The sequence below is a fragment of the Talaromyces amestolkiae genome (assembly GCF_001896365.1).
Source record: "Talaromyces amestolkiae strain CIB chromosome Unknown scaffold25.1, whole genome shotgun sequence".
Lineage (NCBI taxonomy): Eukaryota > Fungi > Ascomycota > Eurotiomycetes > Eurotiales > Trichocomaceae > Talaromyces > Talaromyces amestolkiae.
The window spans coordinates 477,817-503,273 of NW_024468061.1; the positions used below are offsets into that span (position 1 = coordinate 477,817).

The 25,457-nt window shown below is 48.3% G+C and overlaps 7 protein-coding genes across 7 annotated transcripts; 6 read left to right on the forward strand and 1 right to left on the reverse strand.

Moving 5' to 3' along the window:
• Positions 1–416: 416 nt before the first annotated feature.
• On the forward strand, positions 417–3,161 carry BHQ10_009644 (uncharacterized protein; the record flags this gene model as incomplete). The annotated part of the gene is made up of 3 exons (XM_040882582.1): positions 417–533; positions 587–1,285; positions 1,341–3,161. 3 exons carry the CDS (start codon positions 417–419, stop codon positions 3,159–3,161), a joined length of 2,637 nt encoding a protein of 878 aa, XP_040738146.1.
• Positions 3,162–4,399: 1,238 nt separating this feature from the next.
• Positions 4,400–7,979, forward strand: BHQ10_009645 (uncharacterized protein; the record flags this gene model as incomplete). The annotated part of the gene is made up of 6 exons (XM_040882583.1): positions 4,400–4,410; positions 4,461–4,667; positions 4,728–5,096; positions 5,156–5,368; positions 6,291–6,590; positions 6,644–7,979. The coding sequence occupies 6 exons, from the start codon at positions 4,400–4,402 to the stop codon at positions 7,977–7,979; spliced, it is 2,436 nt and encodes an 811-aa protein (XP_040738147.1).
• Positions 7,980–8,267: 288 nt separating this feature from the next.
• On the reverse strand, positions 8,268–12,425 carry BHQ10_009646 (uncharacterized protein; the record flags this gene model as incomplete). The annotated part of the gene is made up of 5 exons (XM_040882584.1): positions 8,268–8,582; positions 8,631–10,574; positions 10,639–10,763; positions 11,680–12,028; positions 12,300–12,425. 5 exons carry the CDS (start codon positions 12,423–12,425, stop codon positions 8,268–8,270), a joined length of 2,859 nt encoding a protein of 952 aa, XP_040738148.1.
• A 1,232-nt stretch (positions 12,426–13,657) lies between these two features.
• Positions 13,658–14,603, forward strand: BHQ10_009647 (uncharacterized protein; the record flags this gene model as incomplete). The annotated part of the gene is made up of 4 exons (XM_040882585.1): positions 13,658–13,856; positions 13,946–14,058; positions 14,125–14,161; positions 14,251–14,603. The coding sequence occupies 4 exons, from the start codon at positions 13,658–13,660 to the stop codon at positions 14,601–14,603; spliced, it is 702 nt and encodes a 233-aa protein (XP_040738149.1).
• A 690-nt stretch (positions 14,604–15,293) lies between these two features.
• BHQ10_009648 (uncharacterized protein) lies at positions 15,294–17,825 on the forward strand (the record flags this gene model as incomplete). The annotated part of the gene is made up of 4 exons (XM_040882586.1): positions 15,294–15,501; positions 15,576–15,763; positions 15,817–17,682; positions 17,739–17,825. The coding sequence occupies 4 exons, from the start codon at positions 15,294–15,296 to the stop codon at positions 17,823–17,825; spliced, it is 2,349 nt and encodes a 782-aa protein (XP_040738150.1).
• A 755-nt stretch (positions 17,826–18,580) lies between these two features.
• On the forward strand, positions 18,581–19,775 carry BHQ10_009649 (uncharacterized protein; the record flags this gene model as incomplete). The annotated part of the gene is made up of 4 exons (XM_040882587.1): positions 18,581–18,619; positions 18,674–18,848; positions 18,908–19,053; positions 19,107–19,775. 4 exons carry the CDS (start codon positions 18,581–18,583, stop codon positions 19,773–19,775), a joined length of 1,029 nt encoding a protein of 342 aa, XP_040738151.1.
• A 2,271-nt stretch (positions 19,776–22,046) lies between these two features.
• Positions 22,047–25,199, forward strand: BHQ10_009650 (uncharacterized protein; the record flags this gene model as incomplete). The annotated part of the gene is made up of 1 exon (XM_040882589.1): positions 22,047–25,199. One exon carries the CDS (start codon positions 22,047–22,049, stop codon positions 25,197–25,199), a length of 3,153 nt encoding a protein of 1,050 aa, XP_040738152.1.
• Positions 25,200–25,457: the final 258 nt, after the last annotated feature.

Genomic DNA, 25,457 nt, shown 5'->3' on the forward strand with positions numbered 1-25,457 from the left:
GTCGCGTCGATTGTAGGAAGGACGAGGGTAATAATGCCCGTCGCACGAGCTCGATAGAATTGGCAGCTTCCTTAGCTATAGAGTCAAGTCATGCCCGTTATCTGGCTAGCGCCGTTCATGCAAGTCTCAGTAATGTTGTCACAAGAAGTATGTTGTATGTTGGGGTCTGGAATAATCGAGTAGATCAGGGGTTAATCGCGATTCGTCCAGGAGGCCCCACTTCCCCCAGCTTAGGGTTATCAGGGTTAGAGATAGCGATAGATCGGGGAATTGTTATTCATTCCTCATCTGAACCTCATCTCATCCTCCTGCAAAAATTACTCCTATCCTTAGCTCACTATTAGCATGTGACGACTCTATTCGACGAGCAATGATCATGATACCCTATTATCCCTCACATCAACGTCGTCATCGCCATGGCTGCTCCCCCCGCCAAACGGCAGCGCAAACTGGTGGTTCTCTCATCCTCAGATAACGAAGAGCTGCCATCAATCGACATAAACAGTCCCGAAAAGAGGAACAGCAGTAGTCTGGTAGAATCTTTCCGCCTCCTTAATCTCTTGCCCAGGTCGAACTAACCTATTAGACCTACTCTAGATCAACGGTAAACACCAGTATACCATCGCGTGAGATTCCGTCAAAACGGGCGAAGACGACAACATCAACAACAACGAAACCTAAACCGAGCGAAAAAGGTAAAACAAAAGCGTCTTCTCGACAGCCAAAGAAGGACTCGAAAGCGGCTGTGTCGTCACCGTCGCCACAGAAGAAGGCTCGCCAACAAAAACAACAAGCCGAGCCAACGCGGTCATTGCATAGTTTCTTTCAGCCGGCCACCGATGAACAGCGATGGTCGTTTAGCAAATCGGATGCTAGTTCGCGGCAGGGACAGCAGGGGTCATCGTTTGCGGAGCAGTTGGAAGATGATCTGATTGAGGATGACTGGTTGGAAGATGACTGGATCGAGGATGATCTACTCGGTGATATAAATAGGCCGCAGAAGCTTACGATTCAAGATTCGGTCAAGAAGCAAGATGCGGCGGTGTCTACGGCTTCAAAGCTGGCTTCGAAGCCAGCTTCGCGAACGACTTCGAAACGGTTCATTCTAGATGACGATGCGCCTGTTAAACGGACCGAGGGGGCAACGCATGCAGAAGAGACTGATCAAAGACCCTGGTCGGAGAAATATGCGCCCAATTCCGTTGAGCACTTGGCGGTTCACAAGAAGAAAGTGGCTGATGTCAGGGAGTGGCTGAGCGCTGCGTTATCTGGGAGAAGTCGACATGTGAGTTGATGAACGCCAACTGGTTTAAATTAGATCACTCTAATCGTATTTACAGAAAATACTTGTTTTACACGGTCCAGCGGGGTGTGGAAAGACTACAACTGTCTCGCTGCTATCTGAGGAGATGAAATTCGATGTTGTCGACTGGAAAAGCCCATTTAGCACTGATAGTGGAAATGGTCAATATGCTTCTCTTAGTGCGCAATTCGATTATTTTTTAAGCCAATTAAACGGTTTTAGCGGTCTTGACCTTGACGATTCCTCTGCATCTTCAAGGCCCAAACAGGCATCGACGCCGGCTCGGAAAAGGGTGATATTGATCGAAGAGTTCCCGGCCAATTTATCCTGGGGGTCTACTGCGTTGTCTTCATTCCAGACTTCTCTACGTCGGTATTTGGCGAGCTCATCCGGTTCACGAAGTATATTCGGAAGTACACCAGACACGACTCCGCCTATTGTCATCATCATTTCCGAGACAATGTTAGGTTCGAGCGGGTCGACATCTGAGAATTTGACCGCGCACAGATTACTCGGCCCAGAAGTATACACTCATCCTGGAGCTACGACCATTGAATTCAATCCTATAGCACCTACCTTTATGCTGAAAGCCTTGCAAACCATCTTGGGAAAGGAAACTGCTCAGTCAGGACGGCGGGAGATACCTGGCACTGAAGCCTTGAAGAAGCTATCGGAATTGGGCGATATCCGAAGCGCTATATCTGCACTCGAATTTCTCTGCGTGCGAGATGTTACTGGCAGCCAAGGATGGAGTGGTCGGGCTGCTTGGAAGTCGACAAGGAAGAGTACAGTCCCGCTAACTGCCATGGAGAAAGAGTCGTTGGAGTTGATTACACAGCGGGAGACTAGTCTGGGATTGTTTCACGCTGTTGGCAAAGTGGTTTATAATAAGAGAGATGAGGCTACTGATCCAGGACAGCAACCGCAGGAAGTTCATGTTGCGCCTCCAAGTCATTTGCGGCATTTGGATCGACCGAAGGTTTCGCAGGTATCTGTTGAGGAATTGATGGACAAGACTGGAACGGACGTTCACACATTTACTGCGGCCTTGCACGAGAATTATCCGCCGTCATGTGATGGATCGTCATTTATAGAGACGCTAGAAGGCTGCATCGAGTATCTGTCCGACAGCGACATCCTAGGCTCGGAGACTCGATCATTCTTATTCAACAGCCGGAATGGAATCGGGACAGCACGTGGTCGTCTTCTGGGTTATGGCGCAAGTATTGATCGACTACGACAGGACGAGATCAGTTTCCACGTTGCTGTACGCGGGATAGTGTTCTCTTTGCCGTATCCTGTACGGAGAAAAGTTGAGCAGTCTTCTTCTGCCAGCAAAGGCAAACATGTCGGTCCATTCAAGCTTTATTATCCAACTTCACAGCGTTTATGGAAAGATATTGAAGAAGTTGATGGCTTAGTGAATCTGTGGGAGAGACAGCTCTTGCTCGATCCATCTGGTATCAGACGGCCTGGCCACGGCTTGGCCGCTGGTCGTGACGGAGGCGTTGCATCGTGGAAATCGAACGCGATGAATGCGAATCTATCACTGAATGCTGCCAAGCAACGAGACGATATCTCACAGCAAATGCCTTTTATGATGTCTCGCGAAGAAATGCTTCTACACTACTTGCCATATCTGTCGAAGATCACGGGCGATACCCAGTCCGGTCCTCGCGGACTAGATAGAATCACTCAATTCAGCGGCATAAACGCTCCAAAGGAAGAAGACTTTCTAGATGATGATATGCCACAAGATATTGAGGGCCAACGAGCCAAGATCCAGAGTTTAGATACAAATGAGGTTGAGAAAAAGGAGGAACAACTGTTTCTGAGCGACGATGATATAGAAGATTAATTATGATATATATAAATATAGTTCGGGATTGTATGATATGCATTGCCGATTGGATCTCAATATTCGTCTTCTCTAGAAAGTATTCGTGAAGCTGTATTTAGTATTGACTATCAGCTGCATAGAACTGTCCGTGCAGGCCAAAGAAGCCACCAGTTGACGTTTCGATTGCCTTTGACATATCTAGGTAGTTCTCCTCATTCATGTTGTAAGTTCTCAAACTCAAAAAGACTAATTGGGCTGAATACTTGCTTATTCAACTCAGTAGCAGGGACTAATGCTGCCCCTGAACTCCGCCGTGGAACCTTCAGCCGTGCCAAAATTGACATTCCAACAATTACAAAAATTTCGATTCGCGGAGATGACTATCAGAGCTGAAGACTAATTTTGAGTGCGTAACTAAGCTAAACTAAGTAGAAACTGGGTCGCGAGATACCTAGGGCTGAGTTAACCTAACTAGCCAGAACAGGTAATTTTGAGATGTTCAAATCCTCTGATTCTTGGACTATACTCAGCCTTGTAAAGACCAAACATAGTAAGGTAGGGCATGTTTCAATGTACTGGAGAATTTACCTAACATGTCATTACTATACAGGCGTGCTAAAGGTTCTACTTCTTGTTATACATACTCTCCATTTGCTTTTTACTTCCCCTACGAGATTCGATCCTCCCCTTCCCCCTATCCTCGTTGATTATCAACGAACAAGTTAGAGTGCTTTCATGGTCATGAAGCAAGAAAGCATAAGCCTTGATGAAAGCCAGCATGTTAGCATTGCCGAAGCAACAGCTATCGAGCCCGTGATTGAGGGGTATAAGAGTTCTCCACAATATATAGAAGGAGCTCGTCTACATGGGATTACTGCTACGTAAATCCCACCGTTTTCTATTTAATCTACTATCCATGTCTAACGTCATGTATATAGAGTGTGCTTGTGTCTGTTCCTGACGAATCTAGAGATTCCAATTGTTTCGACATCGCTTGTCAGCATCGCAGGGGACCTTGGTGCGCTGGAAAAAATTTACTGGATCACTACTGCATATCTGTTGGGATATGCCGGTCCGTCGTTCCATTGCAGCCTTTTACATGATGCTTGGACGAAGCTAATCAGTTCATTTATACACGTCAAGGTTTACTCGTTCTATCTGCAAAGTTCAGTGATATTTTTGGTCGCAAGACATGTCTTTTGACGGCACTTATCACATTCGTTATCTTCTCTGCTGCGTGCGGTGCCGCGCAGACGATGAATCAATTGTGAGATCGATTGCCACTGAATTCTATGTTACTCGCTAACATGTTCTCAGAATCGTCTTCCGCGCACTACAAGGCATTGGGGGAGCAGGCAACTACGCTATCTGCACAATCATCTTGCTTGAGATGGTCCCCCCAGAACAGTATGCTAAAACCACTGGCATTGTGGCGTTTGTCTTCGTGTTGTCTTTGCTTCTGGGGCCGATATTTGGGGGTGCAATCACTCAATACACGACCTGGCGATGGATCTTCTTGATAAAGTAAGAACTGCCTCTATCTTGGTCTCTCTAAGCCCGGTCAAAGCTAAGCAGTCTCAATAGTGTCCCACCAGGCGTCATCGCAGCTCTTGCTCTGATTTTGTTACTACCAAACAGATTCCCTCACCATAATAAGCCGCGAGAAGCCAAAGTCTCCTTTCGTGAATCTCTCAAGAAGGCATATGATCGTATTGACACCATCGGGGCTTTGATGCTTGTTGCAGCAACAGTACTGCTCGCTGCTGGTCTTGATGAGGCTGATGAGCAATATGCATGGCGATCTGCATTTACTATTACTGTGCTGACCATCTCGGGCATTTTATGGATTCTATTTGCGCTTTGGGAACGACGAATCACTCTGAAAGCTCAACTTGTAGAGCCTGTATTTCCAGGGTGGTTCTTCCAGAACCGAGTATGGATGGCTATGCTGTTGTAAGTCTATCCTTCTCGCTTTATTCCTGCGCCTTTCAACCACGTTCGTGATCTGACAGGATCAATGACAGAAACGCAGTATTCATTGGTATGATTTTCTTTTCAACCATGTTCATCATCCCACAGCGCTTTGAAATAGTCAATGGGCTTTCTCCTTTCCAGGCTGCTGTTCGTTTCATCCCATTCACCATCTTCTCCCCTATCGGATCCATATTCTCGCCGACTATTGGGAAGATTTCCCAAATGCCCCTTATGTATCTTCTGGTCCTTGGGTGCGTAGTCCAGATCATCGCCTATGCCCTGCTCGGAACGGTTTCCAAAGAGTATAGCATCTCAGCTCGACAATATGGGTACCAAATTTTGGGTGGATTTGGATGTGGGATCAGTATTCCTCTTTTAACGCTGATGACCCCCTTTTGCCACGGAGCCGAGAGACCATGCAGTTGCCATGGGAGCGATCGCCCAGTTTCGTATCCTAGGAGGATGTATTGGTCTGGCTATTGTCACTGCCATTCAGCACAGCTACCTAAGATCACATTTGACCCAGTTCCTGGCAAGCAGTACGGTGGAGGCTCTCCTGCAGTCCTCCTCGGCTATTGCGACTTTTCCTGCTAGTTCGCAGGAATTGGTTCGGGACACTTATGGAGCCAGTTACAATCTGCAGTTTCAGGTTCTTGCTAGACTGGCAGGKGCGCAGCTCCTTACGTGCTTGTTGATGTGGCAAAAAAATCCTATCAGGGCTGCCGGCCGTGAATAGAGCCATGCCGACGGTCATTAAACACTTCGGTGCTTAACCCTATAGGTAATCTTTATGTATCGGAGTTAGCCGCATGGAACTTCCGCGGGCAAAGAAGCCACGTTCCGATTGCCCCTGGCATGTCTTATGTAGTACTTCATTTCCATATTCAAATACTTCTCAAACGTCAATTGATTTGAACAGTTATAAACTGTCTATATTTTAACTTCCAATTCAGTAGATTGAAGTCAAGCACGTTATCCTCTGTGGGGCTGAGGCACAATGCGATCCACTGTCAGTCTCTTTGCCTCCTGATAAACACTCTGCTTTCAGACTAGTTTGATCGACTAGATCTAGTCCAATTTTCCTGTAACTGTCCACTGTGTCCAGACATTGACTCCTGTTTTACTCCAGCAGAATCCTCAATCGAATCGAAACAATGCTACTGTGAGACAAAGACCGCGCCATCGTACCGACACTCCTTTCCGGAACAACTCCCGCTCAACCACGACGACCACGACGACCACGACAACAAAACGCGACATGACGGACAGAATAGCCAACGAGAAAGGAGACGAGGTCGTCGTGATGCACGACCATTCCGACGACAACGAGTCCGAAACCGAGAATAATATGGAGACCGTCACTGCCGGGATACTGTTCGCTGCACTACCGAAATGGTTCGACGCGGCGATTGTTGGGACGTTAATTTTTGGCGGGTGCTGTGGGAACGTGTTTGCGTTGGAGGCTATTATCAAGTAGGTTGTTTATCGCGCTGCGATTTACAAATATTCTAATTGAAATATGACAGAGACGAACCAGCCGCCGGTCCTCTGATCACCTTTGTACAATTCGTGACCGTCTCGCTGTTTACGATCCCCAGCTTCCTTTCCTGGTCCGCCGGAGCGTCGTCCTTTTTCATGAAAGCGCCTGTCATCCCGCTACGATCATGGAGTATATACACACTCTTTTTCGTCACGGTCAATCTGCTCAACAACTGGGCCTTTGCATATCACATTTCCGTGCCGCTACACATCATTCTGAGATCCGGCGGACCCACGGCGTCAATGATTATCGGGTACTGGTATAATGGTCGACGATATTCGCGCATGCAGATCTTCTCGGTCGTGTTGTTGACGCTGGGCGTTGTGGCTGCTGCATTGGCAGATGCCAAAGCACAAGGGAAAGCGATTAGCCTGTCGTCAGGAGGAGATGAGGAAAAATCCACGTTGACGTTTGTTACTGGATTCACCATTTTGGCGCTGGCTATGCTTCTGTCGGCGTTCCAGGGTGTATATGCGGATAGACTGTATGGCACGTATGGAAATACGCATTGGCGGGAAGCATTGCTGTATTCGCATATGCTTTCTTTGCCATTCTTTCTACCTACGTACACGCAACTCTCGTCACAATTCCGCGCATTCATGTCCTCTCCATCAATGCTCGCAGATTTCTATCCTGCCGCCGGGGGGACTCTGCCACAGGACGTAGTTACAGGAGATGCACTCAAGAACGCGACAATGGCCGTTTCGCATCATATTGCCGCTTCACTATCCTCAGCCATAACGCCATCCTCCATGGCCGCAGCAGCCGCAGCCACCCCGTCCCTCACAGCGCATAGCGGCAACCTCCTTGCCCAAACCAGTACCTCATTCACCAATATCCTCTCCGCATCCACCGACGCCATGCAACACGGCTTCCTCACCACAATCCTCAACAAAACGCCCAGCAAAATATTTTACCTAATCATCAACGCGCTGACGCAATACATCTGCATTCGCGGCGTTTACTTGTTAGCCGCGAAATCATCCTCCCTCACCGTAACCATCGTCCTGAACATCCGCAAACTGGTCTCTTTGCTTCTTTCGATTTATATTTTCGGAAATTCTCTGGCTGCCGGTGTCCTGATTGGTGCGGGCTTCGTGTTCCTTGGTGGCGCGTTGTATGGCGTCGGCAGCGCGAGAGCGAAGAGTAATAAGATGAATTCTGCGGCTGCGACGACTGAACTACATTATCGCCACAACCAGGATAGTAGCAATGGGAAAGGAGTGAAGGGGTTCTTTGCGGCAGCGAAGAATAATTTGTCGTCTTCGTCGTTGAGTATGAGGGAGACTAGTCCGACGAGGAGGAGGAAGGTCAAGGTTTGATCTTCACTCTCTCATTTACCTCTGAACATTGGTATATAAGTGTTGCATTTGAGACATAGCATAACCATGTACATAATAGATTGATTGATTTGGCTTAGGTATATAGACGATGCATTGCACTGCCTGTGTGATTTCAATGGTTTGATTGCTTAATGGAGAATGGTAGATAGGAGTACAGCACACAATCAAATAAATCGCCCAAGCGTGTCCCACTCGTACAAAGAACGAAAAGAAATGTTTATACAATCAGACGAGGATTCCAAACAGAAAAAGTCTAAACTACAATAATCACAAGACCTCACCCACAATCTTCGCCGCCTCCTTGTACGTCTCCAATAATCGTTCACATTTCTCCCGTTCCGCTTTGATGCCGTCGTCTTCGTACAGTAGATCGCCGAATAATTCCTCCTTGTACAGTTCGCTGACGAGTCGGTTCTGGACGACGTCTTTGCTGTGATTTACGAGTAGATGCATGACTGCTTTGGGTACTTGGTCGGCAATGGTTTCGCGGACAATATTGAAGTAGGATGATATCAATCGGCGGATAAGTTCTGTTTCCATGATTTCGCGGTCGGTCAAATTTGGCTCGACGTTTTCGGTGGGCTACCAAATTAGTATGCTATAATTGTCTCGTTCGGATGTCTGACTTACGAATTGTGCAATGTCTCGGCCATAATCCGATACTGGGGCGCTGTAGTCTTCCTGCGGTATCACTGGCGACCGAGCTTCGCTGCGGCGTATACTCTGGCTGATACTTGGTTCGATAGTATGGCCGACACGTCGGCCCTGTCCTGCTTGTGTTGGTTGGGGAAGAGGGCCCGACGAGGGCATTCCATCCTTGCCGAAAAAGTAGTTCAAGAACGAATCTCGAGCTGTGTTTGCAGCTCCAAATACCGGCGGCGACCCGTTCATTCCGGTCTCGACATGCGGAGACATTGTCCGTGAACCTGCAGCGGCTCCTCGAATAGGCAGGTTTCGGCTTCGAGATTCTGCGTGTTCTTCATCCTCCTCGGTGACTCCGTTGGTCTCCGCCACCTCTTTCAGTCTCCTCTTTTCCCGTTTCTTACGTTCTTCAGCCAGTATAGCTTTCTTCTCTTGCTCCTGCTTGTTTTGGACAACAGAAGACATGGCGGCGGCGGCGCCTAGGAAGTTCGGGTGGTTTGTGTTGATGTATGCTCTCTGTATAGCGATGAGGGATTCCACATAATTTGAGCACGGTCCCAAGCGCTCACGAAGAAGATCAGACACAACTTCAATCAGCTTGCCTTGAAGACGCGGGAAGCGAGACAACTCCTGAGATCCGCAAGTGTGACAGATCTTGATAAGTTCTTCATATACAAGTTCGACACATCTTTGACTGGGAATCTCCAAAAGCTTGATTTGTGGTTTCACCAACAGATCAAAAGCAAGTTCCGGCACGAACAAACTAGGTCGCGGTCCGGTCGAGTTCCGTATAGCGGTTCTGATATCGTATACTGTGAGGTTGTGAGTAGGGTCGATGGTTTCTAGAGAATGGCCAAAAACAGAGTTGAAGATGTAGTATATGCGAGCACCGCCGCAAAGCTCTTTCGTCGAGATTTCTGAAGATGTACCGTCAATTGAAGAGATGAATGATGAAGCAAAGCGTGTCATCAGCTGTAGAATAAGAGAGCCTCTGTGTTCCTTTCCGCTAAATTGTTTGTTCCCGTAACTGGCCAGTTCCTGCTGCGTCTGTCCCATCAGAGTATTGAGACGTGCCTTGATGTCAGGGAGTCTATCCCGAATATGTGCCATCAATGTCGAATTCAATGTCTTGGCAAGAAATTGTGTTCCGCAACGTATGGCCATGTTTCGGTATGCCGGGTGATGTCTGAAAAAGTCTGCCTCGGCCTTCAACGCCTCGCTCAGTGACTTGCCGCTTTGGATATCTTGCTGAGATCGGTTGACGACGCCAATAAAGCCCAGCTTCAGTGGATAGACGCGACCAGAAAGAATATCCAACGCGTTGGTGCCATGATCCATGAGATCCAACTTGGTCAACACGCCGATAGTCCTTCGTCCCATGGGGTCTACGTGGCGCGCAAGCTTCAAAGCTTCCGAATTGACGAGGTCGACGTTCGCGGGAGAGACGGCGAGAATGATACTGTTGGGCTTTGCAATATACTCCGAGATGAGTGTGCGGGTTTGTTTCTCAATGTCAGACGGCTGGTCGCCGATAGGAACCTTGGTCAAACCAGGCAAGTCGACCAGTGTCAAGTTCAACACATGAGGAGAAAAGATTTTCAGGTTGATAGGTTGCCGGTTGATACCCTTGTTGCTTCCTGCTATGCGTGCTGTTTCATTCTCAATCTCTTGTTTCACCTGAGCAAAGTCCTCGAATTTTCGTCCTGGTAAATGATGAAACTCTGCCCATTCTCCGTGTGCGGCCACACTGTTGGCGGTGTGGGGGATGTTGACAGCTGCATCGTTGCTGTCGTCTTCTTCGTCAGAGACGTTGATCAGTTGCAGAATCAAGGGCCGTCTCGTAACGATTCCGCTGCCCCGGGGGAGAAAGTCGCGACCAACGATATTTTCTAGGACGGAGGACTTTCCGGAAGATTGCGAACCGACGACGACCTAGACAACAAGTATCAGTATATAGAAACAACCATCTTGGCTAGTTGTAGTGAGGCAGGCTTACAATCTGCGGTAGATCGAGAGAATCATTGCCGATGGTATTGAAAACCAAGTCCTGAAGCTTGTTTACCGTGACGAGCAAATCATCACCGAGAGAAGCCATGCTGAATTGACGCAAGCCAAACCCCGCTCACTAGCATAAAATGTAAAACAGACTGCGTATGGCTGTGGAGGGACGTAAGATTGGCGGTTGTTGTGGCAGTTTTTTGAACCGGGTCAAAACGCGGAAACGTAACAAGCGTAAGGCTTCTCAAATTGCCACTTGGTAAACGCAGCTAGCTAGCTAGCTTTTGTATGGAGAGAACGCAAACCCTGCGGAAAGGGCAACGAGAAGGAAAGAAACGAAAGAAACAACGGGCGATATACAAGCTGTTAACCTGTCTGGGGTGGAGGGACGAGGAAGGAAGGGTCCCTGATAATGCCGCCAGATTCACGTGACGCAATCGCGCCAAGCACCCGAGGCTGGCCTTTTCGTCTTTCCCTGCTTTGCCTTAAATTGACCCTGTGGCTGGCCAAGACATCATCATCCTACAACCCACTATTCTGTTCAGCCACAGACGTTTTTCTGCATTTATCTAGAAATTTTCTACACGAGTCAGCTCCCATATGTCGTTGACATAATCGAGTCTATTAAACCATGGAATTATAACGGGATTTTCTCGGCTTCACGTATAGATTCATGAATCCCCCCGCAGCAATCGTCGCAAAAATTGCATCCGTCAAAAAAGCACCACTCAACTGCAGAGTACTCTCCCCTCTAAGACGCGGTCTTTTCAAGGCTGCCTTCTGAATCCGCTCATAGTACCCTACGATCCCAACTTTTGGCAGAATCTCACAGCACTGGTCTGGGTAGTGCTGGAATCCCTAGATAGGCCAGGTGGGTTGTATTTGGACGGCGCTGTGGAATTCATTTACAATTTGTTCGTCTGCGATCATATTTATTAGCGGGTAGAGGAATCAATTGTAAGATATATATTAACTGGCGAAACCCATCCCCACCGTGCAAAGCCTCGACTCATACTCAGAATCAGAACAAGAGTCCTACCCTGCCCAATCGTAAACCTCTTCATCCCCGACGCCAAATCGTTGACATGAATCATCGCAACACCCACTTCCACAAACGCGGTTGCCATCTTGATAGTCGAAGTCGATCCGCCGAACCCCGTATCACTATCTTCAATGATGGGCGCCATGTAAGCGACATGAGCCATCTGGGCTCTTTCTTCTTTTGGGCGTGAAAGTCGAAGGTGTCGCTGGCGTTGGTCGTTCCACATTTGCGAATGGTGAATTTGATCAATGATTTTGGGAACGGTGTCCCAGGGGTAATCGGCGTGGTCGATGCCGGGCTCCATGACGCGAGTTGTGCCGTAGATGGCGCCGGAAACGTAGACTGCCTTTCATAATCACGTTAGTGTTTCTGTCAATTGGTCTCACGATTACTGAATTTCTGACATGTTGATACTTGGTCATCTGGCCGATTACCACCGGATCAGTAGCACCATACGTAAGCTCGTATGTACTATTCCTCAAATGCTCCCGCAGAATGTTTCATAGTTTCATTGCCTGGGTGCTGGATGCATATTCCCTGCGCTGACTATACTGTGGCATCACCACTCGCCTCGCGCTGTATGGTCTATACATTTCACTAGCTCTACTGAAGAGTACGTCAGGGAAGGTCGGCGCACGTTTTAGACCAGCATGTTGGGGAATCTTCCACCAAGCTTCGACTTCATCTACTTCCTTTTCAAAGGCGGCTTGTTTAGCGTCAAGATCGATTTCTAGGATGGCCATTGCCACAGTCGACAACGAAAAAAGTGTGCTCGATTATTTTTATGTCTTAGAGAAGCAGAGCAGGATTTGCACCGGTAGAGAAAAGCTCGAAGATAATAATCCTGACAATATTCTCTATTCCATGTGCAATCGGTAGGGATACTCGAAACCATTTTTCGAACGAATTTCTCAACGACTAATCTCACCAAACCAGCCCACTGAAAATTCTAAGCTTAGACACAGAATTAACAGCTCATTTCGACGCTGAAAGGTCTCCGATAGACAATTTCCTAAATAGGACATTTCATCGACCACATGCATTGTGCGGCTATCTATTAATGCTCTCAGTACATGACGTGCAGTGGTAACAGAATGTAGAGCGGGTGCTGTTGCCATTCAGCTTGAGGCATCGTGTCGAACAACGGAAGACTTCCAGGGGAAGGGGAAGGAGGAAGAAATGAGGGATGGCGGCAAACCCTCCGAATAAGCTTATCTGGGGCTTAACTTGCACTATTCCTTATTAGGTATTTAGACCCACAGTATTTGGCTTAAAAAAGCCAATCGGCAGCATTCCGTCCATTGTTTCCGATTTGGCCACGAGGAGTATCAGTCGCTCCTTCCTTCAGGTCGCTTACTCCGACTGCTCTCGTGATGTCTTTCCCTTCCTCCTGAAGAACATTCAGTCAACCTCCTACAGAATGAGATCATCTGTGTGGATATTGCCAGTTCACTATCAGATCTGGGTCACTGCCATGTGCTGAAGCCACTTCTCCACTATCTTTTGATTGCATAACAGTATAACTTCTCCAAAAATACCCCTTCTGTCATACAGTCAGCCAACATCTTACGATCAAACCGATAGATGGCTTGGAAATCGACAATAATCTGACAGGCAACCGCTATTCTTGGGTAGGAAGTCCTTTCTACTTCGGTAACCTTATCGCATCTATCCCAGCCCCATGGGCAATGCAACGTTTCCCCATCGTCAATGTCATCATTGGGTTTCAATTGGTTTGGGGTATACTTTTGCTGGCCATGGGAATATTGGAGCAGTTGGCCCAGCCTTCTGCTCGGCATGCTCGAAGCGCCAATTATTCTCGAAATTGTGATCATGCTGGGAATGTGGTACTCACGGAAAGACCTAGCACTCTGTCTTGGATTCTTCCATACTTGATTTACCAGCTGATTACCGGTCTGATTGGATACGGGTAAGATCTTTGCCACTGAATTGTCGATGTCTTATCTCATACAACATGACTCGTCTTCCAGAGTTGGTCATCACGGGCACCTGGCTCGGACCATGGCGTGTGTGTTTTTGGATTCCCGGAGGCATCACAATCATTTGGGCTGTCACGGCCTTCTTTCTCCTGCCAGATAGTCCTGTCAGCCCCGAATTCCTTTCGGAGCGTCGAAAGGCCATTGCCATTGAGCGAATGCGAGTAGATCAGACCGGTATCGAAAATAAATACTGGAAACAGTATCAATTCCGCGAAGTTATGTTCGATACTAAGACGTGGATGCTGTTCCTCTTCAACGTATAGGTATGTGCTTCCAACGGTGGACTGACCACCTTACTCCGCTCCTTGTGAACGATCTGAGATACTCATCTCAACGCGCGGCTTTGCTTACTATGCCCACGGACACCTTGAAAACGGTATCTGCTGTCCTCTGCAACGGCATCTTCTTCCTGGTGGTCACCTATTATCATTCTCGCTACTAGATCCGTGGCATTGTGACTATTCTCGGTCTCATCGTTGGTATGGTCGCTGCTGTTTTCCTCTATACTTTGCCCCTCAGTGCTCCTCTTGCTCGGCTTGGGGCTCTGTACATCAGCTTCTTCTACTAGGTCCTTATGTCGTGTCTTTCGGATTCATCACCCAGAATACTGCCGTACACACCAAGAAGGTCGTCCTTAAGGCTCTTTGCTTCATTACCAACCGCGTTAGTAACACCATCGGTCCTCATTTGTTCAAGGCCAAACAAGCACCCCTCTACCTGCTTGGGATGGGTGCGATTCTAGGAAGCTACGTCCTAAGTATCTTGACCATCGTCCTTGACATGACGTATCGCTGGAACGAGAATCGGCAAAGAGATCGAGCTGCTGCCGCTGTTGAAGGAGATTGTCAGGAGGCCCAATTGGACACGGATTTCATGGACTTGACGGATAAGCAGAATCCACAGTTTAGACATGTCTGGTAAACAAACATATCACTCGAACTATAAACATTGGAGGTCTTCATATTTGGCTGCATATCGTTCTGTCTGTCGAAAATTTGGATACTCATGAATCGCAATCAGTCATATTTGTTATACAGAGCCGAATTGCAGACTGTAGATGTAAGATTTAGTAGTTCATGAGGAGTTGCTAGCGGTTTGTTTACATTGTATAGAGAAGTTGGCCGGAGAACGCGGGTGCCTAAGACCTGCTAGGCCAGCCGCTTACGCCACCAGCTCGACCGGTTAGGTTTGTTGAGCTCTCTCTCCGGACACTCAGCCACAACATACCGCCGACCACTCTCCTCTTCATATTCTCCTCATCTTTCMAGAGACATTGTCAATTTCTGTTATACCTTTCTATTCTGTGAACTGTGTTTGTCGATTGAATCCAGCTACCAAGAGTAAGTATCCGTCTCTGTCGTGCTGCCCCTCTCGGAATCCTGCATGATGACATTGCACACTTCCAAACATGCCCCCATCCCACCTCCAACTTGACACCCATTTCATAAAACTGCGGCCTACACCCAATTCCCAGCATTCAGCAACAGGAACTGTTATTACTTAAGTTATTACGATTCGTTCAGTCGTTAACACTATTTCTCACAGCAGCACACCATTGTATGCGATACGAAGACACCCCGAGACCGACCTCCCTCACACCTAACCGCTTCAATGGCGTCCCTCAACCTCTCTACAAACGGGCCATCGATCACAAAGAGCTACCAAGCCGTTGTAAACGCCGCTCCAGCAACTACCGGAGCTGCTGCTTCGCCGACTTATGCGCAATGGGCCGTGTTTGGTGTGACGACTCCGCTCGTCAATGCATTTCAGCCGGATGCGGGGAACAAGGAAAGCGTGCTGAAAGTTCAGAGCAGCGATGGTGGGTGGCCCAAAAAATAAGAATCGATACTAAATAACAATACAGAGCAGCGCTGACTAACCGTGAATTAATAGAGGGAGAATTAGCGGATCTGATCGAGGATTTCTCCGAGGGCAAGGTTCAGTTCGCGTTTGTCAAAGTAAAGGACCCCAACACAGGGCTGCCAAAGAACGTTCTTATTGCGTGGTGTGGAGAAGGAGTCCCTGAAAGGACCAAGGGATATTTCAACAGCCATCTCGCTGCAGTGGGACGCTTCCTACAAGTAAGGGAAAGCAAGACTCATGTCGTGATTGGCAAGCTAACAACTCCTTGCAGGGGTACCATGTCCAGATAACCGCTCGATCGGATCGTGACTTGACACCCGAAGGGATCCTCCAGAAAGTTTCCGATGCTTCAGGAGCGAAGTACTCGGCAACGGATGCTCCCGCCGCGCGTGAATCTGTCAAACCACCCGTTGCTACGAAGCCGGTATTCACAGCAAGTCGATCCGGTGGCGTTGCGCCTCCACCCGGCGCTCGTAGGTTACCTGCAGTCTCAAGAGCCCCAGTTGATGACGATGGATGGGGCGCCGATGCGCCTCCAGTTACCCGCACAGAATTAGAGAAAGTGCCTTCCGCTTACAAACCTACGAAGGTCGATATCAATCAGCTTACATCTCAGAAACAACCCGAATCCCAGTTCAGACGAGCCCCCGTCGAGGAAAGGTCGGACGTTGTCAGGGGTGGCTATCAACCTATTGGCAAGGTAGATATCGCAGCTATTCGACGACAAGCTCGTGAATCTGGCCAAGGTGGTGACGAGCGAATAGAACCTGTCAAGGGAGCTTACCAACCAGTCGGAAAGGTGGACATTGCTGCAATTCGTGCTAAGGCTCAACCGGCGCCAGAAAGAGCTGTTCCTGAACCACAGCCTGAGGAGACTGAGCAGCCCAAGCCGTTGTCGGAACGTTCGGCCGCATTCCAGCAGCCTGCTGAACGCTTGACAAGTCTTCCCAAACCTAAGGTTGCGAACAGATTCGGCGGTTCTTCCAACTTCACCGGTACAAAGGCACCTCTTCCGACCGAGTTCGGTGCTAAGCCCACTACAGCTCCAGTCACCTCAACCAGCAGAACTTTTGCTGATGAGGGAGGCAAGACCCCTGCCCAGTTGTGGGCAGAGAGAAAGGCTAGGGAAAGAGGTGGTGCGCCTGCTGCTAGTGCTGCACCAGGCGAGCCGGTGAACAGACAGGTTTCTGGTGATGGCGGTTGGAAGAGCTCATACACCGGAAAGTCTTGGGCTCCTGTTCAGACTACCCATACCGGCCACTCTGCAAGCAGCGCAACTGGGCGATACGATGGTGAGGAGCCATCAGAGCCCACATCCAGAAACACTCCCCTCTCAGAAGATGTTCCTCCACCACCACCTCTAGACAACAAACCTAATGCCGGTCAGAAAATCCCATTGCCTGGCTTACCTACAGCACCAGTGCACACAGAGGAGGAATATCCTGAAGAAGAAGAAACAAAGCTGGACCTTCCAACACCACCTCCTCAACCACGCTCTCCTACGCCACCTACTCCAGCTGATAGAGAACCTTCGCCTATTCAGATTGCCATACCTGTCAGCCGTACAGCTCCTGAGACTCTAGTACAAGATGCTCACGAGGAGATCCACTCCCCACCACAGGTTCTTCCCATCCGCAGCCTGGAGCAAGTTGTTCCGGACGAAGCCGATCTTGAAGAGGAACAGACCCACGATACTGGCCGGGCAGTCGCCGAGACCTCCGCACAAGTCGCACCCACAACACAGTCTATCCGCGCCGTTGTCCAATATGACTATGAGAAAGCCGAGGAAAACGAGATTGAACTCAAAGAAGGCGAATACGTCACCGACATTGAGATGGTTGACGAAGACTGGTGGTTGGGTGTTAACGTGCATGGAGACCGCGGCCTGTTCCCTAGCAACTACGTCGAGATTGTTGAGCAGGCTTCTGATGTCGCTCAGCAAGAGGAAGCTATTACCCATGAGGGTCATCATGCACAAGAGCCTGAGCCTGAGCCTGAGCATGAGCCTGAAGTCAGCCACCATGCAGAGGCAACTCATGCCTCTGCCACTGGTCACACTGCAACGGCCTTGTATGATTACGAGGCCGCCGAAGACAACGAATTGAGTTTCCCCGACGGGGCCAAGATTGTCAACATCGTAAGATACCCACCTTGATGTTTGAAATGCATCTAGATACTGATCGATTATTACAGGAATTCCCCGACGACGATTGGTGGTCTGGTGAATACGACGGCAAAGCTGGTCTTTTCCCAGCCAACTATGTTGAGTTGGATCAGTAGAGCGGTAGACGCTTTGTCTCTTTCTGAAATTTATATCATTTTCTTTTTGTGACTATCCTTACTTCCCCCTGGCGATCGCTCTCAAGGCTTTTTTGCTCCTTCTACGCTATAAACATACAAACACCTTGGAGATGAAAAAGATGAGAATTGGTGGATTGGATTATTGAGCGAAATTGTAAATTCGGTTTACCTAGGTAGTGTAGAAATGAAGTCTCTACGAATTGATAAGCTTGTTTGTCTATAATCACCATTGTCGAATCCGAACTCGGCTTCCAACTCCGATAGATACGTCTTGTCCAATTCTATGCAATATAAGTAGCAGCTCCTGCTCCTGCTGCTGTATTAGTATCTGCCCATTCGAGGCTGCTATTATTCAGATCTTAGTTCTGTTGCGAGCACAACGACAACAACAAACTCAGCTTCTTGACTGACTCCAGCGATCTCTCTCATACTCCTTTAGACAATGCGCAGCCGTCGGCCATCTCTCCGAGATTGTCGCAAAGAGCGGAAATTGCTCCATGGACCTGGTGGGATAGAGCCGATAAAGCTTTGGCGGGGCAGTGGGTTTAGGCGATCGGCTACGGACTTGCGCGATCATTCATAGCCGTGGTTTACTCCTCATTTGCTAGGATAATCTAGTTGAATACTCATGTTTTATCATCCTGTGGTTACCTTGGGACGTTGAGAGTAATCATAGTTGCCTGTCATCTTTCTTAATCTTTTGTGTAAATCACGGCAGAGACCATCTTTCCATCATGCTGCAACAACTTGACTGCGAAGGAACGCCCTTCAATGTAAGGTCCAAGATGATCCTAGAAGAGCCGGCAGTTAGATGGCTAATTCGATAGATCGGTAAACAACATGGCACAGCGGCGAAAGAGAAAATCATTCGCTGCATCACTTTCTACGCGAACATGTTTAAGCAGCACTGCCGTCTTTCCTGGCCAGACGTACGGACTGCTGTTCAACCATTCGAGGAGAAAATCAAGAGGACGTGGCCAGATTTGCATGAAGAAATGAAAGGTAAGAGAGGCTGGTCTTTACATACCCACCTGCCATCATTTAAATTGACTGGCGAAAAGGAGTTGCGGATGGCTCGGGTCAGTCACTGGTGGATATCGTAGCGTTAAACGTACGCACAGAGATTGCATTTGGCAAGTTTTCAGACGGTTGCACCTCCCTGGCATGGCATTCAGAGGATAATGCCTTCCTCGGTCAGAATTGGGATGTAAGTAGCCAGTCCATCTCGAAACGGGGAATCATGCTGATCACTTCATCCAGTGGCAAGAAAAGCAGAAAGAAAATTTGATCCTGCTGAAAATCACCCAGCCTAACAAGCCAACCATTCGGATCATGACGGAGGCTGGTATTATTGGCAAGATAGGATACAATCATGCTGGTGTTGGTGTCTGTCTAAACGCGTTGAGAGCGCCAGGGGTAGACCCGGGTCGTTTACCTGTTCATCTAGCCCTGCGACTTGCCTTGGAGTGCTCCACAGCTAGTGAAGCTGTTCAATTGTTTGAAAAATATGGGGTGGCGTCCTCAGCACACATTTTAGTTGCCGATAAGAATCAGGCCTTTGGCGTGGAGACATCTTCAACGACAGTGCAGAAAATCACGAAAGATAACCAGGGACGAGTTATTCATTCAAATCACTATCTTCTTACGCATCCTGGGGTGGTGGACACGAAGTGGCTGAAAGATTCTCCCTTCCGAGTTGAAAGAATGCGCGAGCTGACCGACGATCCGAGTCACGGTCCAGCGTGGGATGCTATACTCAAAATTTTTGAAGATGAGAAGAACTCTCCGGCTTCCATTTGTCGACATGAGCTTGGGAGCAGCACTTTTGGGACGTTATTCAATATTGTGATGGATTTGAAGCAAGGACGCGTCGTGGTGCGGGTGGGCAAGCCGAGTCAGGTAGAAGAGACGATTAATATGACATTCTAGTTCCTGGAACTCACCAGTGATATAGCATTTATCTGGATATAGCATGTGTTGTGAATTCGAGGTTGACGAGGTGAGCGCGTCGTTGTTGATGTTTTTCTCCCAAAAGGGAAGGAAGTCGAGAGATAAGATAAGCTCGTCCTTATCTTATCGCAATTCACACAATGTGATCCGCTAGTCCTAAAATGGCTAAATTGACACCATCTGATTGGCCCGTAGAAGTGAGGCTGACGTGCAAAGAGCCCCGCCCTCCACCCTGCCTGCCTGCCTTCTTCCTTACTTTCTTCCTTCCCTTGCTTCACCTTGAATGCTTCAATCTGCCAGCCTGGAACCTCCGTCAAATACGATCATTCGACGCGTATACACCCCTGAAAAATGGATTCCTTTGTTCGTCCCATCGCGTCAGGACTTCCCTGAGCGTGGATCTCGCATTCTGCTTAGTTGTTTTTGTTCTTGACACCAACAATCGGTCCTACCGGCTGTTGATTCAGAGCTTGCTGTTGTTTCATTTTCTCTTTGCGCTACGTCCAACTCTCAAAAGGAGTTGGCATTCGAATATTCTGTGGCGGAGTGGATTTATTGCCCGAGACTCGTCATTGCTAATGGTTCCCGAGCACTACCTACGTGTGTAGTGTGTTCAGCATTAGCTTTGATATCTCGAGTGACAGCCTTCCATCGCTATACTCTCGTTGTAGGCCCGCTGTGGACTACACGTTGTTTCTGTCAGATTTGCTTTCACTTCTGACTTGATTTTCGTTTATCTGCCACCCTGGACTATCGCCAACGGAAATACGATATTCAGACTGCGCATGCATGGGTATGCCATTCTAATGCATCACTTGCAGCTGTGACTGCTGCTTCAGTCTAGCTTTATTATCATTCCATCTATCTACCCCTGATGGATTCGGCTGCGTTCAACATGTTGGAAGATCATCCCACAGCAGTCACTACATCCCACATGGAGTCCCTTTCTCATCATGATAATGACACTATCATACAAACGAAGGCACCATCCATAGGCTCAGCTGAGTCAAGGCAGGATGACGGTCGTCCCCATGATGACTCAACAGAACCTGTTCCAGGACGTAAACGCAAACAATACCCGTCTACAGGAGCCTATACTGTTGATAGCCCCTCGGATGAGCCCTCCAAGGAAACCCCTGATGGATACATACATATTGGTTACGATAACCCAGGACGCATCAAAAAGCCCAGGTTAGATCATGACAAGACCGCAAACAAATCACCGCTCCCTATGGAGATTTGGCATTGCATTTTCTCATACCTCGATCCCAGAACATTAGGGGCGCTGCTTCGTGTTAACAAGACTTTTCATTCATTTCTTGCGTCCAAACAGACTGGCCTAACGGAGAACTCTTCCTCGGCTCATGGTATCCTGAAACCACTATCCGCCGATCTCATTTGGGCATCTGCCCGGAAGTCATATTATTCTGGAATGCCACGACCGTTGGCCAATATGACTGAATTGGATATGTGGAAACTAATTGGAACAGCCACTTGTCAGACTTGTGGAAAGAATGATCCCACCAATCAGCTGCCTACATGTCAAGTCCCGTCATGGGAAAGAGGTCCAGGAACAAATGGAGTCCGTATCTTCTGGCCCTTCGGAATCAGGACATGCTCAAAATGTTTTCTTGAACATACAAAAAAGGTGAGTCTTCCGATCGTTTGGAATCTCATAGTCGCTTACGCCTCGTTTCAAAAGGATGTGGATCTTCTTTTGTCATCCTTCCCCAGTATCCTTCTTCCAGGGCTTTCATTTGTGCTTCTTACTTCCTCCATGCATATGGTATCTAGTGTAACTCTACGCCTGGCCGATATCCCAACTGATCTACAGCTTTCCAAATACTACTCCAATTCGGAGATAGATCAATTGATGAATGAATTCCATCATGTGAAATCACTAGGCCCGGCTGCTCTGGAAGAATGGATGAAAGGATTGGAAAGCATGGGAAAAAGGAAATTGAGCGATGCCGCCCGTTGGGAACAGTGGGAGAATAGTGGTGGCTTGCACGAAGCTCGTCTTCGAATCTACAGGAAAGCTACTAATTATCTTCCATACGGTCGTGGTAGACCCGGGTCAGAGCGCTCATCATGGTCTCCTACCGAATCAATCAATGGTAAGTATGACTAGCTGGTGACAGATATCATTCCACATTACCAACAATCGCCTTTTCTTAAAAGCTAACCTCTTCAGCAGACTCCCGTCATAGGTCTGGATCCAGTCCACTATATTTACCCCCAAACCTTGCAATGAAAGGTCAACAAAATCGTGGCGAACGAAGTATACGTGATGTGGACGAAGCAAAGGATTTACGAAGGGCTGAAATCGAACGGCGTTGCTTAGCGTTACACCCACCCTTGACGGCCGCTGTTCTAAGCCATATGGACTCTTTTACAGCGGCAATACAAATTCCCCATGAGCTAACTGATAAGGACTGGGAGTATTTGAAACCCCGCCTACTAGCCCAGAGAGAAATGGCCGAGAGCAAAGAGATTGAGCGTTTGAAAGAATCCCAGCTTTTGCAAGCTAAGACGGAAGAACGCCGACAGCAAGAAGCGCGCTCAAAGCAAGACAAACAATCTTTGGATGATCAATGGGAGGATGCGCAGCGTCTGATTCGTGACCAGATCAATCTCTATGCCGACGAAATCATCACAAAGAACTGGAACGATGGAACAACCCTCACGAAGGACAAATGCGCTCAATTTGCTGCAGAAGTCTTGATGCACGTACGAACAAGATTCTATGCGCACGTTGAAGAGGAAGATGCTATCGCTCGGGCATCCGGCGTTGCTGTTAAATCGGACTCTGCAGATGAACCACCCACGCGCAAGCTAATCCTTGAGAACATGAAGTGGATCTTTGACAACAAGATCAAACCTCTTACCCAGCAATTGGTAAAGGAGATGTTCCTTTGCAATGGATGCGAAAATAATTCCAGATACTACGGCTTCGAAGGAGTAGTCCAACACTATGCTGCGAAACACACAACTGCCTTGAGTTCAGGAAATGTAATAGTGTTCTGGCGCGCCGAGTGGCCCGAGAAACCTCCATTCCATCCCAATCCGAATGCTGCCAAAGCCCTGCTCCATGCTAGCTCTCAGAGTGGATTCAATCCGCCGCACAGCTTTCCACGGCAGCAAGGTGCACCTGGTATCTATATGGGAACTCCCGAACAACGACATTCTATCCTTCCTGATTCGAATCCTTCTTCCCGTGCTGCGTACGGACGATCCCCATTCAGAAGTCCATATCCATCTTCCTACATGCATGGTCCTTTTCAGCCGCCGTCGCCTCGTACCAGCCCCTACTATCCTGGTTATATGTTCCCCCCACCGTCTCCAGCAATGGATTCTGCAGCCGTTGATCCGTCATCAGCATACAGCTCTCCCTATCATGCTCACGTGGTTCCTGTGAATCACCAGCACCATGTTTCCCAGCACCATGTTTCCCAAGCTCCTCATCCGTATCCGTCCCCCGCTTACGGGTCTTCCTCGCCATCTAATCAAGGTCTTCTCTATAAATTACCACAATCTGGACATGGTAGTACTCTCGGACATTCTAGGAGTGCTACCAATCCGGACAGCTATCAACATCAGCTGGACATGGTGGCTCGGGTTGCTCGGGATGTTTGGAACGCGACTTCGGGAATCAAGGACCTACCCAATAGCATCCGCGCCCATGTTTCAATATATCACGTGGCCAATACTCTGCGGCCTGTGTTTCATTCCGAAGTCTCCATTGCTCTTTTCCTGGACGGTCTGAATAGTCGTGCACAAATGAAACCACTGCGTGGCTTGAATGGACTTGCCTGTAAATGCTGCATTGATGAGGGGAATGAAGAGCCAGGATCACACCTACGAAATTCAAAGCTATATCATTTCCCAGCTCTTCTGACTCATTTTCAGTCAATGCATCTGCACCACGACAAGCATGGCGCTGCCATAGATCTTCAGGAGAAAAGCCTGGTCCCCGATTGGAAAATAGATATGGTTGCTCTTCCTGACTTATCGACACTAAAATCATTGCCGCGTAATCTTGGCATGGATGATTTCAAGTTGCGAATCATTGCCCAAGCCTTGCCTCGTGTTTTTGATTCTTCATTACCAGAACTCCCCCCGGAAACCTTCCTGACCAAACGTTCTCCAGCTGTGCACCATGCATATATGGCAGAGCAGCGGCCGAATTATCCTTCGCCGAATGTTCACCATGTCCAGAGAGTCGAATATTCATCGGTTCCCGGACAGAGGGAGTTTCCACCAGACGATCTCCCAATTGATGCTATATCAGGAAGGCATTACGTCTCACGTGACCCGGTTTCTCGACATGAAAGTCCAATTACAACGCCTCTCTATGATGATGGCCGTAATTACGATCGTGCTGCTCACTATCTGCCACGCTCTCCTCGTAGAATGATCGTTCGAGCCCGATCACCTCGTTATATTCGCGTGCACCACGAGTATGACTATAGAGATGATGATGCAGACGATTTAAGCTCAGGACATCATGACAGATACTACATACCGGTAACGCGGCCAACTATGTCAGATCGCCCCGAATATGGATACCGGCCAATAATAACCGAAAGATTCGAGGGAGATATACCAATGCAGCAGCAACGTGTCGAGAGACAACCCAATCTCACTCGACAGACTGAAGGCCAAGAAACTTCACAGGGACCAATCCTCCCAAACCACGCCGTTCCTGTTATTCCTGGTCATGAAGATTCTCAATCAAATGCTGGAGATATTAGCGCAGCGGATCAATTTCTAAGTACTCTAGTTCCTGGTCAGGAAACGAGCTCTGAATTATCAAGGAACGACTCGTCATCTTCAATCTCAAAATATACGGGCTCGCGGCGTCGTGTTCCAGCGGGTGACGAGGCGGCTGTGTCATATTACAGTCAAGATGATGTCTGGAACCAACGATGGGGTGATAATCCTGGATCTGTTAGATCACACGAAACAGGTCTACGAGAAGGTAGACACGGCGCCAGATCTCCCGAAGTAATTCAACTTCGATCATACGGACGCAAGCCTTCTAGCGGTACTTCTTCAAGTGTCGCTATAGAATCCAGTAAATTGCCACCACATGCAGGTACGAGTCGATTCGACAGATATGAAGCTCTACGTCAAGAAGGTCTTCGAGGCAGTTCAAAGTCTCCTTCTATCGTCAAGGAAGACATATCACGAGATGCACCGCCAGTCTACTATGACGATCAAGATCCGCGAGCTCAACAATCCCGATTACCGCCTCAGCAGCAACAACACATGGTTCCCCGGGAGCGCGATTCGGCTAGTCAAGGATTTATCAGAATGGAAAGAGAAAATAGCAGACGAAGTTATAGAACTGGAGGTAATGCTCGCGATCCGGCGTACTATGATGATACCATGGAGTATTGACCGTTCTACCACGAACATGATTGATGATTGCTGGCGAGGAATTTGCATTGCGATGGAGCTATGGTATTTCTTTAATCTCTCTGTAACAATATTGCTCTAAATTTGATATAGAATATACCCAATATCAGCTACTAATTCTGCTAAATCATCCACATTGCTCAGTGATAGGCGGGAGTGTTAGGGTTTGTTAGCTGCCCATCGATCATTCTTGGCGCCTCCACCCGGTCAGCCTTAACAAGCAACTGGGGCCGACCTTAG